The sequence below is a fragment of the Dasypus novemcinctus genome, chromosome 3 (assembly GCF_030445035.2).
Source record: "Dasypus novemcinctus isolate mDasNov1 chromosome 3, mDasNov1.1.hap2, whole genome shotgun sequence".
Taxonomy (NCBI): domain Eukaryota; kingdom Metazoa; phylum Chordata; class Mammalia; order Cingulata; family Dasypodidae; genus Dasypus; species Dasypus novemcinctus.
Window position 1 is genome coordinate 169,593,684 of NC_080675.1, and position 12,992 is coordinate 169,606,675.

Genomic DNA, 12,992 nt, shown 5'->3' on the forward strand with positions numbered 1-12,992 from the left:
ATGGGAATGAGAACCTCCTGCTGGCCTCCTTGGCACAGTTCCCTTCAGGAGAAGGACTCATGTGCACATTCCCAGGAAAGCGAGATGATGACCATTTTCTCCAGCAAAGGACTTCTGGAAAGACACTCCTGCTAGGGGCCACCACTACAACTGGACACCCTCAGTGCCCCTAATGAATGGCAGGGTGGGGACCTCTTGTCCCTTTCCCTGCCTTTTGACAGCCAGCCATCTCTTCTCAGATAGGAATTTCTGTCACCTTAGAGACACTGGACATAATTCCCAGCCCTTCCCTCAACCCCTGTGAGAAGAGAAGTGGTTTAGCTGATGGGTGAGACAGGCAGGATAATCAGGCACCTGCCATCCATGCTTCTCTTCTGGGCAGGGTTAATGTTGCAGAGGGGAGTGCCCTGCAGGGGTGGCCTTCCTGGCAGACTCCTAAGCTCCCGACTTGCAAAGGGTGAAGGAGACAATGACTGTCCAGGTAACTGGATGGGCAACACCTGCTCTTTCACACCCAACTCCTGTCTGTGCATCCAAAGTGAAGACTTTGGAGAGGCATTAAGAAGCCCATTTTGGCCTCAGGTCCAAGCAGCCTTCTTCAATCCAGCAACAAAGTCCATCATTTGATTCCTATATGACCCCTGTGTGTATTTCTCAGCTGCCTCAGAATTACCACACTTAGAAGCCCTAACACAGATTGGCATCCCTTGATCCAGCTGAAGGAGAAAAGAGTAAGCTTATCCCTGGGAAATCTTGAGCTAAAGAGGATCTCTGGAGGGGAGTGCATCCTCTTCCTTGAGGACAAGAGTGAGGCCAAAACATGCCAGAAAGATGAACATTATTTCCCTTCTAGGGCTCTAGGCAGGAAAAAAAGGACCCACTTTCATGTCTTACTCTCAGCTCTTAGGTACAATCCCCCACTCCTGGGGCCACCATACCCTCTGAATTGACATTCCTCCAGATTGGCCAGGGTCTTGTCATTCTTTACCTCCTCCACCATGAAATACATGTTTATCCCCAAGTACTTTTTGGCCAATTACCATGTATTTACAGTGCACATAATTATACCTAATTACTTAATTGCATGGCTGCATGCCACTACTAACTTTGAATATGTGATTATGGCACATGCTAAGCACATGAGGTCATAATAATCAACAGGAAGGCAGTTTCCCTTGCCCCAGGGAGATGGACTTGATTTTGTCCCTTTGGACAAGTTGGTCACAGCTCCTAAGTGCATGCCTGGGGATGTCTTGGGTTTCCAGATAATTTAGGAGAAATGGCATCACTTGATTTTTTGTTTGTTTGTTTCCTTCCTGGGATAGAGAAAAATGGCATTATTCCAAGATCTGGAGAACTCAGGAGACAGCTCCCAGCTGGGGTGAATCTCCAGGGGCTCAGACCCTCAGGACAGGCTTGTGAGATATGAGAGCTCAAGCATACAGGCCGAGAGCATACTTCTTTTGCTCCCAAGACATTCCATTCTGGCACCATCCTGCTTTCTAGAAAGAAAGGAAACTGATTGTGTATTTGGAGAAATCCTTCCTTTCAGAAACCTGAGGTTCACCAAACCTAGCATCACAGGATTCTCAGGGGTCTGCTGCTCATTCTAATTGAATCTGCAAATAGGACTGAAAATTCAGAAGAGAAAAATCCCAGTGTATGCTCATTTAGAATGTTCAATGAAAGGCTGCCTGGCAAGTAGGGCCTGGAGATATGCAACTGGTAAAACAGGTAAGGCTAAAGAGCACCCTTACTTTCACCCAGGATTCTACCTGTGGTTCCCCTAAGGGGGACTGTCAAGATTCAATGGGCAGAATAGGGGAGGGGAGGCAGAATGTCCCCCTCCCACATCAGTCCTACCTCTCTGAGTCAGATCTAGCCAAACCCACTTCCCACATCTAACACAGGGAGCAAAGGGCAGCCCCTGGTGTGCCAGCTTCTTCTCAGCTGTGCTCCCAGTGGAGGAACTCCCAGCCTAGTCTAACCAGATCTGGTTCCTTTAATCGGGCAAGTCAGGCACTTCTGCTAGAGGAAACCTAGAAAGGCAGGTGCTGCTGCCACTGCTACTGGTTCCAGAAGATGTTCCAGCCTCCCAGACAAAGGAGCCCATTTTCCAAGTTTCACCTTCAAGTCTCTAAGTGTCTAGGGCCAAACACCCATCATTACTCCATGTTAAGTGATGTGTGTTAGTCTAGAAGGTGACCGAAGTCTCTGTCAAGCTGATGCACTAATAGTACTGCATTTGCATCAGGCGCTGTGCTCCCTGCTGCAGTTGGCATACTGGCCTTGGCACCTCCTGTTCCAGAAATGGGGAGCTCCACAGCTAACTGACCCAGAAGAGGAGGCGACAAGCCACTCGCTCACCCCCAATGGAGGAAACAGTGGTCCCAGCGAAGGGGACACAGACCACAGACCCAGCAATTCCAGATTTGGTTATTCTTGTGGAAGCCCTTGCCAGTTGTTGCTAGGGCGAGGTCATCAAGAAATTACCTTGGGGAAGAGAGTGAGGCCACAACTTCCACAAAGTGCACTGCAGACAAAGACAAGGAAGGGTGGGCCCTACCTCACCCCCAGGGCCGGTGATAGAGCACTTGGAACTTAAAGACCTGAAACACACTGATTGATGGCCCCCAGGAATGCAGGATAAAAGGGAGCTGGAGGCACTGTGCTGTTTCAACAGCACCCTGAGACCCGGGGGCTGTGAAGAGGCGCCCAGGACTGATGTAGGGAAGCACATGGGGGCCGAAGGTTGAACATGCACCTATGCTCCCAAGCTGCAGAGTCACGTGGACAAACAGAACCAGCACCAGAGGCCTGGGAGGTCAGAACCAGCGTGAGAGTGAGGCATGGGGAAAGCAGCGAAAGCCCCAAAGGACTGCAGGAAAGCCCCAGAGGAACTGGATCCTTGGAAGGTGAGGGCAAATGGGGGCTCGGGCTGGCACCAGCATGACTCACTTCACACTGGGTTGGAGAAGTTGTGAAGGCCTGAACCCGGTCCTCCATCAAGGGGCCAGGATTGTGGTGAACGTGCAATTGACCTCCGACCCATGGTGAGTGAGCAGGGCAGTGTGCTCGCTAGCAGCCTATACATGTATCCAACAAAAAATGGTGTCATCTTCACTTGCTGGTACAAGCTGGAGCAGAAGAGAAAAAAGTACACATGTGCATGCACACATACACACACTGTGGAAAGCAAATAAAGAGAGGTGTGGTGCAAACACAAGTGCCTGGAGAGCCTTGGGCAAGGGCTGATTGGGGAGACCAGTCAGATGAGATGAAAAGAAACTGACTTAACCGCAGGGCCACGTATCACCTTATCCAAGGAACCAGGGTCCCTTGGGGAGGTGATCAGCGGAGATTTCCGAGAGGGAGGGAAGGGCCAACAGCCTCGGTCTGACCCAGCCAGGTGGCTATAGGAGCCCCAGGCTGAGAGTCTCCTGGGAATTTACAACCCCAAACAGCTGATGCACAGGTTGCCCTTATCTTGGAGACAAGCAGGAAAGCTAACCTCCAGGAAACAACAAAACTGCCCTCATTCCTCAGCAGCCTGCTTCCCTGAGCCCAAGAGGGGTAGGAAATGCGTATCTGCACGTGGAATTCTCAGCAATGTGACTTGACAGGGAAAGAATGGGTGCTGGAGTCAGCAGATCTGCATCTTACTCTTAGCCCCTCTCTTTTTAAAAATATCTTTTTATTGTAATAGCGTATATACATATACATCTCAAACTTTCCCATTTTACCACTTTCAAGTACACAGTTCAGCAGTATTAATTGCATTCACGATATCGTGCTCCCATCACCAACATCCATTACCCCAACTTCTTCATCACCTCAAAAAGAAACTCTCCACCCATTTAGCATAACTCCCCCCTCCTCTTCCCACTCCACCCCTGATCCTGGTAACCTTTAATCCACTATCTGTCTCTATGAGGTCTGAGTGCTCTAGGTATTCCATATAAGTCATCTTGTATGATGTTTGTCATTTTGTGCCTGGCATATTTCCCTGAACATGATGTCATTCAGTTTCAACCACGTTTTAGCATGCCTAAAGTCCATTCCTTTTTATGGCTGAATAATATTCCATTGTACAGCCCCCTCTCTTAACAGCAATCTGGCTCAGCTTTTTAATCTATGAAATGGGACTAATGAGCCCTCCCTCGGGAAGCCTGTTAAAAATGGAATGAGATGAAACATGTAAAGCAGCAGCACAAAGTTTGGTCCTTAGGGGGCTGTGGATCCAGATCAACCCCAGCCCCACCCCTGTAACATCTCTTGGGAGCCTGTGCCGTAGAGTGAGGGTCACCTGACATGCAGCTAGAACCTTCTTTGACTCTGGTTCAATGCTGGGTTTTCTAGAGGAAACAGAGATTGAGAACACAAACAGGCTACTTCTTGGAATGAACCCCAGGTCAGGATTAGGACACTGTACATGCACCCTGGAGAAGTGACAGGATGACCTAGGGTCTGAGAGGCAAAGTCATGTCAGCCCAGGGCACGGCATTTACTGTAAAGCATGAGATCCCAGGAGGAAGGGGTCATCGGGGACTGCAAGAGTCTCGGGAGAATCCACAGGAGACTGGAAATGACCAGGCACTAAGAGACGAGTAGGGTCAGCCATAAAAATCAGTGAAGTTCAGATGCATGTGACAACGTCGGGGAACCTTAAAGGTATGGTGAGTGCAATAAACCAGACACAAAAGGGCAACTACTGTGTCATCGCACTGATATAAATAATTAGAATAAACAAATCCATAGAGTCAGAAACTATACCCAGTCACCAGGGGCCGGTGTGGTGGTCGGTAGGCAGAGTTAATGCTTAAATGGTTCAGCGTTTCTATGCGGGGTAGTAGAAAAATTGGGGTAATGGGTGGTGGTGATGGTAGCACAACATTGTGAACAAAATTAGCAGCACTGAATTATATCTTAGCAAGGCTCAAAGGGGGATTTTAGGTTATATATATATATGCCACTAGAATAAAAATGTTTTATAACTCATAGGTTTCTATAACACAAACAGTGAACCCTAATGTAAACCATGGACTATTAGTTAATAGTACAACGATAGTAATATTCTTTCATCAATTTTAACAAATGTACCACACTAATGCAAGGTGTTACTAATGGAGGGGAGGGTGGGTGGGAACTCTGTATTTTCTGAATGATATTTCTGTCAACCTACAACTTCTCTAGTAAAATAAATCAGTAAAAAGATGAACAGGGTGTAGAGGGGAAGAAAATTGTGTGAGATGGGAAGAAGGGCATTTCTAGGAATTACACTAAGGTAACCTTTGGAGGTGTGTGATCGGTGATCAGGAAAGAAGAAACCAGGATAAAGGCAAAGGCTGAAAACAAGAGATTTCTTCAGTTCTCCCACGAGGCCAGAGGGGGAGACTCTGGTCTCAGGCCAGCCCTGGTCGGCAGTGAACCCTGTGTTTCTTGTTCTCCTTTGTTTCCAGGACCTAACAGGAGGCAGGGTACAAACCCCCAAAAAATATTTATTTAGTAGATGAAAGGGCAAAAAATCAGAACGGTGTAAATGACTCAGCCATTAACGAAGAGAGACCCAAAGGAATGTGGTCAAGTTCTGCAAAGAGATCAAAGATGAACGCTTGAGGGTTCCTGGGCAAAGTGGACCAGAAAGGGAACTGTGGGACAGAGGACTTCAAGGTGGTGGGTGGAAGAAGCTACGAGACAATATCTCCAAGGGGAGATGAGAGGACCGGGACCGGCTGCCCGGCACGGGGGAGACGCTCCCTGTTTGTACAGGGCAAGGAGAGAGCAGAGGCACTGGGGAGGCTGGGAGGCGACAGCTCTGGGGAGGTGGGGACAGCTATCTGGGAACAAGGCAAGTATTCTGATCGAGGAGGGGAGGGACACAGGAGACAACCAAGGGGCAAAGGCATCTTCTGAGAATGGCTTTCGGAAAAGAGGATGAACTCTGGAAAGCAGAGGGGCCTCCCAACTGCCTTGCAGGAGCAAGTCCTAAGATTCCAGCCCAGCACGAACACCTCGACTGCAGCCGAGCGATGTCATGAGGCGACAAAGGTCACCGAGGGCCTGGCCTGGCTACAGAGGCCTTTCAACTGCCCCCTGGCGACTCGCCTGGACCGGGCCCTCAATGTGTCATTTGGTAGGACCCAGCCCAAAGTCTCGGGCCCTCAGCTGTGTCGTGGGGAGGACTGATCCACTTCCTGATACTTTTGAGAACCAGGGGACTTTAAATAAATAACAAGGGGCCTTGATTAGGCTTCAGATTCCATATGCATTGCCAAAGAGGAGCATCTTGACTAGGCTCCCTCAGGATCCCTGGAAAAGCCGAATAAATTCAGAATAAACACAATGCTGAATGTCCAGGAGGCCGGGGGTGCACGCATCTGGTAAGGAACTGTACCCGCTGATTTCTAAACATCCGTGCAGCACTGACACGCTATGAAAAATGCCAGGGACCAGACTGAAGACATCGAAAGTAAGAGGCCAGGATAGGCGCAGCTTCCTACTCATGCGGGTCAGAAAGGGTCCGTCCCTTATGATAAACACACATCAAGAGAGAAAGGAGCTTCTGTGCTAAGCCCATTCCTGGGAGTCTGGGGGCTGATGCCTGAGGCCAGGTAGCACCGTGTTCCCGCACCTGCTCCCCACGTGACACAGGCAGGAAGAACCCCCGGGGGCCAAATACGAGCCCTGCTCTCTTCTTGGCCCAGTTTCTCGCCATCTGCCCAGGTAGTGACCCGGCCTCCTGCACTGCACCATAAATGGACTCGGCTTATTTATCGGCCGCGGCGCACGTGGGTTTAATTATTTATGATGGTGCCTTGTCCCACACGGGGATGTGTGTCGGAGGCAGTTCCCCGGACTGATCACGCCTTTGTAACCAGACACCTCGCTGCCAGCTGGGCCGGTAAATCTCTGCGAGGAGCGCGCAGGTGCCCCGCTGCTTCCCATGTGTGTCAGCCGTGGAGCCGCAGAAGGGGAGCCAAACCCGGCTGCGATGCATCTGCACGTTGTTTGTTGGGCCACACGTGGTTTCTGAAAACAGTCGGAAGCCACCCGCTGTCTGTGGCCAGGACGTGCTGCGCCACACCCCTGAAAGAGCCCTAATGTTGAAGGGTTGTGACAACCTGGAGTCACCTCTTGATGCTCCTATGACAGCCACTGCTCCCTGCACCCCTCTCCCTGCTCCTTCAGAACCTCATCCATAAACTTACTCCCCCCATCTCCACTGACCCCTTCTCGTTTACACAGAAGTACCTTCGCGATCCTCAAAAGGGCCATGCTGAGTCACAAACCCAAAGAGCTCTAGAAGGACGGCTTTGCCTCCAGATCATGTTCCCCGTGCGACAGCACCTTGGCTGTGCACTCACGATCGCCCCGGTTCCTAAAGACATTTGCTTAGATCCCACAGTGCTCCACAGCGCCCAGGTTTCTCCCGGGACGGGTATTCTGATGGCTTGAAGGAAACATCCTTCTCACGCACTGGATCTAACCCAACTGGCTAGTGGGCCAGTAAAGAGGTGTCAGATCGAGCCAACTCAGAGGTGACTTGGGACCACATCTATGCCAGGAGGCCAGAGCTTTCACGAAAGGGAATATACTCAGCACAGCAACACCTAAATCTCTGTTCAAGTATCAGCAGCTTCCTAGAAAATTGTGCACCTTCAACTTGGTCCAGAGCTTGGAACCATGCTAGCACCATAGCAGGGCTTTCCCCCCCTGCACCAGGTCATCCAGGAATGGCCCTGCTCTTAGGCAAGAGTTTCAGCAGAGCAGAGCCTTGCTTTGCACTGCGTTTCTCTCTATGAATCTGAAACACAGGCCCAGCCCTGGTCCCGAGCCCAGGCAGCCTTCCTCTGATGCTGAAAGCCAGTATCCCGTAAGCACTGAGAGAGTTGGAAGCACACCCAAGTTTGGGAGGCAAATGATGACCACATGCTGGCTCAAGCCCAGTCCCTCCCATTGTGGCAATCCTCTCCCTACCAGTCAGAGCCCAAGGGGCTGAAGCAAAGGTCAAGGGAGGGTCGTGGTGGCCAGATGCCCACTCTGCTGCGAGATGAACCTGCATGAGCAGCCTTGGTTCCACGAGCTACAAAGAGTGCATCCAAGTGCAGAGAGCTCAGCCCGGGGGATGAGCAAGACCAAAACCCACTTCTCTCTAGGCCCACAGTGGCACCCAGTGAGGGACGAAGTTTTCCTGTCTGCAAAGTGAGGTCTGAATCTAGCAGATCGTTGCCACCCTCCAGGTCAAAGGCAGTCACCGAGGCCCGTGCTCACCAGGCGCCTCTGGGAGCGCTCCTAAAGCAGCTGATCATTTCACACCAACGGTGGTGAAGGGGGTGGTGGGGAAGGGCTTGATGCTGTCTGACCTACTGACCCTGCAGCTACCACAAGAGGAAGCCGTGCTGGACACAGGAGCAAGCCCCCGAGGCTCCAGGGGCAGGAAGAGGCCCTAGCAGAGCTCAGCCAGAAGTACAAAGAGAGGAGCTGGAATCAACAGGAGACAAGAGATGAGGGGGAGACGGGCCCTGAGCCCCCTGAGCTGAGGACGGACATCTGCTCTGAGGAGCTGAGGGTTCCTAGCACTTGGGCTGGGATCCCATTCTCAGAAAGAGCACGTTTCAGGGCACTGGAGGGGCAGCTAGAGCCATGTTTCCATTCAAAGGGTACCCATGGTCTTTCTTTCCCTTCCCCTATCATGGAGGCTTAGGTGGAGGGTCCGTGACCTCAAGGGCTGCTGTCTGGACAGAGCCAGGTCACGTTTCCTAACGGCCAGGTCCCCAGAGAGAACCAGCCCCATCGGTGTCCCCCTTTTTGCCAGCTCCTGCCTCCAGGCTGCTCCCCACCCACTGAGCCCAGGTGAAGAGAAGAGGGACACAGATCTGAGCCTGGGGACCCCCTTCCCAGCTGACTCTGCCCCAGTGGGATTGCCTTGCCCAGGCTAGTCTTCACGCTTGGAGACAAGCAGGGAGGGCCTGTTGGAGGGTGGGAGGTTGGCAGGAGGGAGGTCACCCCAGAAGTGCAAGAGTCCCCGCTAGCTGGTCTCTTGGCACCCCGCCCACCCCTCCCAGGAGGGCTGGCACCCCGTTGCCGTACTCACACGTGTCCGGCTTGTGGCAGTTGTGACCCTGACGGAAGTACTGGGGGTTCTCGATGACTGGGATGCGGGTCATGCCGATGACCACGGTGTCGGGCCCGGTGTCCAGCGACGAGGGCGTGGTGATGCCATGGTTGATGTGGTGCAGGGGGCTGGCGGAGTCCTCCTCGCCGCTGATGACGGCCACGGGACCTGCACACGCCACGGGAGACACGGGACACGGTGAAGTCACGGCCGGCCTGTCAGCCCCTGCCCACAGACCCCATCACTGCCTTTTTGGCAGGGGGGATGAACAAGCAATCAATCTCTTCTTTCGTTATTATCGATTCAGGTTAATAGATCACATTCACACTGAAAGACCCCCCGGTAAAAGCTCTTTGCACACTTTTTATTGTTGCTGTTGTTGAACAACAGCTTTTCTTCATTTTGAAGTCTTGAACACAGGAAGATTTTTAAAGTTAAAACTCACTTAATGTAAAATTTACGTTTGTTTGTTTGTTTGTTTGTTTTTGAGATCCTGGGGGCCGGGGATGGAACCCAGGACCTCAAAGGTGAGAAGCCGGCACTCAACTACTGAGCCACATTGGCTCACCTGAGTTGGTTTTTTTCATTTGTTTTGTTTGTTCTTGTATTTTTTTAGGAGGAAATGGGAACCGAACCTGGGACCTCCCGTGTAGAAAGCAGGGACTCAGCCGCTTGAGCCACATTCACTCCCAAAATTAACCATTTTAAAGTGAACAATTCAGTGGCCTTTATACACCCACACTGTTATGCACACACCACCTCTATCAAATTCCAAAATATTTTCCTCATAGCAAAAGACATCCCTGTACCCACTAAGCAGTTCTGCCTCATTCTCCCCTCCCTTTGGACTCTGGCAAACATGAATCTGCTTTCTCTATATATGGATTTACCTATCCTGGGTATTTCATAAATATGAAATAATACATTATGGGGTCTTTTGTGTCTGGCTCTTTTCACTTAGCATGTTTTCGAGGTTCATCCATGTTGTAGGGTGTGTTGGTACTTCATTCTCATTTATGGCTGAATAATAGTCTATCATATGGCTATACCCCAGATTGTTTATCCATTCATCTGTTGATGGACATTTGGGCTGTTTCAATTTTCGGCTGCTGTGAATGGAGCTGTTATGAGCATTCGCATATAGTATTTGTTTAGGCTCTTATTTTCAGTTCTTGTGGGGATACACCACGTAGTGGCCCTTCAGTATTCTTGGCACGACATCTTCCAGAAAAACAAAATCCATTGGAAATGTATTCCCCAAATGCTCTGAATTCTAAATGCAAAGAACCAACCTGAAATTCTCATTCTTATGAGAGAGTAACATCCACCCAATCACACCACGGAAATAGCTGCAAAATACAGGGCAACATCCAAATGAATAGGCTATTAATTATTTTTCCTTCCCCACAAATCAGATTCATTCAAAATCATAAAAGTTTTAAATAAATATTGCTCATATAGCAATAATAAGATTAAAAACAAAACAAAACAACCTAGCAGTGGTTCACACTTTCAGCCTTCTTCCCCTGGGGAGCTGTAAAGTCTAGTGGCTACCCAGGCCCCACTTTCAGAGCTTCTAACTTAATTGGGCTGGGAGTGCAACCTGGGCATCAGGATTTTAAGACATCCCACATGATTACCACATACAGCCAGGCTGTAGAACGTCTGCTGAAGATGTTAGAGCTCTAGAGCCTTCCCAGTGGCGCTGTCAGGTTCCTAGATGGGTTTGATTTCACTTTCACTGGACCTGCTATCATCCCTCACCTTCCATAGGGAGCTAAGCCCAACCAAGGCCTGGAGCTAACCTGAGCCAGGTTTAACAGATGACAGCACTGTAATTAGGCTGCAGCGCGATTAGCCTACCGGTTGCTGGGCCAACTATGCCACTCTTGAAAAATCCACATTTCCCTTAAGGCTTCAAAGAACATTACGTCCATCTTCATCAGCCCTAACTCCAACATTTCCTAACCCGAAGAAGAAACCCAATAAATAAGGTTCTTCAAAAGCACAGGTGGACAAAGATAATTAATGCTGCAGTCTGTGAAGAGCAATTATTCCAATTGGTGGGTGGCTTTCCTACACATACATATAATACTCCTGTAAAGTGAATTAGCTGTGATAATTTGTGTTTTTTTTGTAACTGAAGTTTTAAATGGCTGCTTGCTGGTCCCCAGACAAAGTGCCCAGCGTGATTTGGTTTTTCAGCTTGAACAATATTTCCACTGCAGAAATCCATTACATCTCACTGAAGTTTATGGAAAGACCATTTCCCATCAGATAGCAAGGTGAAGCACCAGTGAGGCAGAACTAAAGGGAAGGCTGGAGATGCAAACCAAGGACACTGAATTCCACTCAGCACAGGCAGGCTTATCCCAACCCATGACAAATGTATCCCTATGTTTAGAGAAAAACTACAATAAGTGGTTGCCCAAATACTTGCAATAATCACCCGCCTTGCAAAACGAGGCCAGTTCCTTACAACACCTCGTAAACTCTGAGAAACTTCACAGTGGCTTCCAGTTGAATAGGGAAAGCTGAGCCCTGGTCTTTATTCTCCTTCCCTCCCCAAACGTCATTAAAACACAAAGGGATTGAAGGAAAATTTGTGCACAATGACAAATAGGAAGAGAGAGGAGACAAGAGCAAAAAAGATATTTCAACAACAGTTTGGCGGATGAAAAGCCAAAGGAGAAAACTGACCTGTGGAGACAGGGGCATGCAGAACAACCCCTGGGCATGCAGGGATGGGATGTTCACAGAAGTCAGTATTGCTGGGGCCTCAGCAATACCTAGGAAGGCTGGGGGGAGGCCTAGGGCTGGAAACAGAGTACCCAGGCCACCACCTTGCCCCACCCTGCAGGAGTCTAGTGGTTTATTCCCAGAGAAATTGAACCCAAAAGGCTCAGGGGTTGGCAGTGATGAAGCACAAAGCTAAGCTGCTTCTTCCTGCTCCTGAAACAACCAAATGTAGGCATAACCTTGCCTCCTCATCCCCCGTACCCTGCTGGGAGTAGAGAATGCTTCTCGGGAGGAACTATCTCCAAAAAAGACTTCTAGATATTTCACAGCCGGGGGTAAGAGGGCTTCCAATGAAAAGCCAAGTTCACTCTTTATTGTTTCCCAGTGAAGTATGCCAGTTGACAACCCTGCCCCCTCCACCCCCCACCCCCCGTGGAATCTTATTATCTTTCTAGTGCTCAGTTCCTAAATATGAAGAAACAATCAGGATCACCAGCTCTCAGCATGAAAAAGAGCACACAACAAACTGAAAATCACCTGTTGAGCCCTGAATCTTGGCAGAGTTGCAACATCTACTCTCCAGTTGATGGGACTCACCCAGGACAACTAAGAGGGGAGAATGATGGACAACACCCATCCCAAGGAATAGAGAGTGTCTGCAACTGCAAGCAACAGAGTTCTATCCACCTGCCCCCTCTCAATTACAAACAGAGTGGGCATCACTATCCCAAGCTTGGGGAGTGAACAGTGGACTAAAACAGACTTATCATTATTCTATTATTGATATTATTATTCTAGCAATGGAAAAACTTGCATCATTGATATAAAGGCAGTAGCCACCAGATGTTCTGAGGGAAGAGGGAAGAATTGGTGTAACCTGGGGTATTTTAAGGACACTGGAATTGTGTAATGATGGATACAGGCCATTATACATTTTGTCAAAACCTAAACAATTGTGCGGGGCAAAGTGTAAATTATGATGTAAACTAAAGCTCATGGTTAGTAGCAATGCTTCAATACATGTTCATCAATTGTAGCCAAAGTACCACATAATGAAAGAAGTCGTTAATGGGGGAAAGTGTGGCAGGGGCGGGGACGTATACGGGAATCCCCCTCTATTTCTGATGTAACATTTATG

The 12,992-nt window shown here is 49.5% G+C and overlaps 1 protein-coding gene across 2 annotated transcripts in view; it reads right to left on the reverse strand.

The window, feature by feature from the left end:
* Window positions 1-12,992, reverse strand: part of NTRK3 (neurotrophic receptor tyrosine kinase 3) — a 371,583-nt gene that overhangs the window by 142,145 nt on the left and 216,446 nt on the right. For both annotated transcript variants that reach the window (XM_004467918.5, XM_023591542.3), the window contains exon 12: window positions 9,095-9,283. In XM_004467918.5, the coding sequence (XP_004467975.2) occupies window positions 9,095-9,283 (189 nt within the window). The remainder of the gene's footprint in view (window positions 1-9,094; window positions 9,284-12,992) is intronic.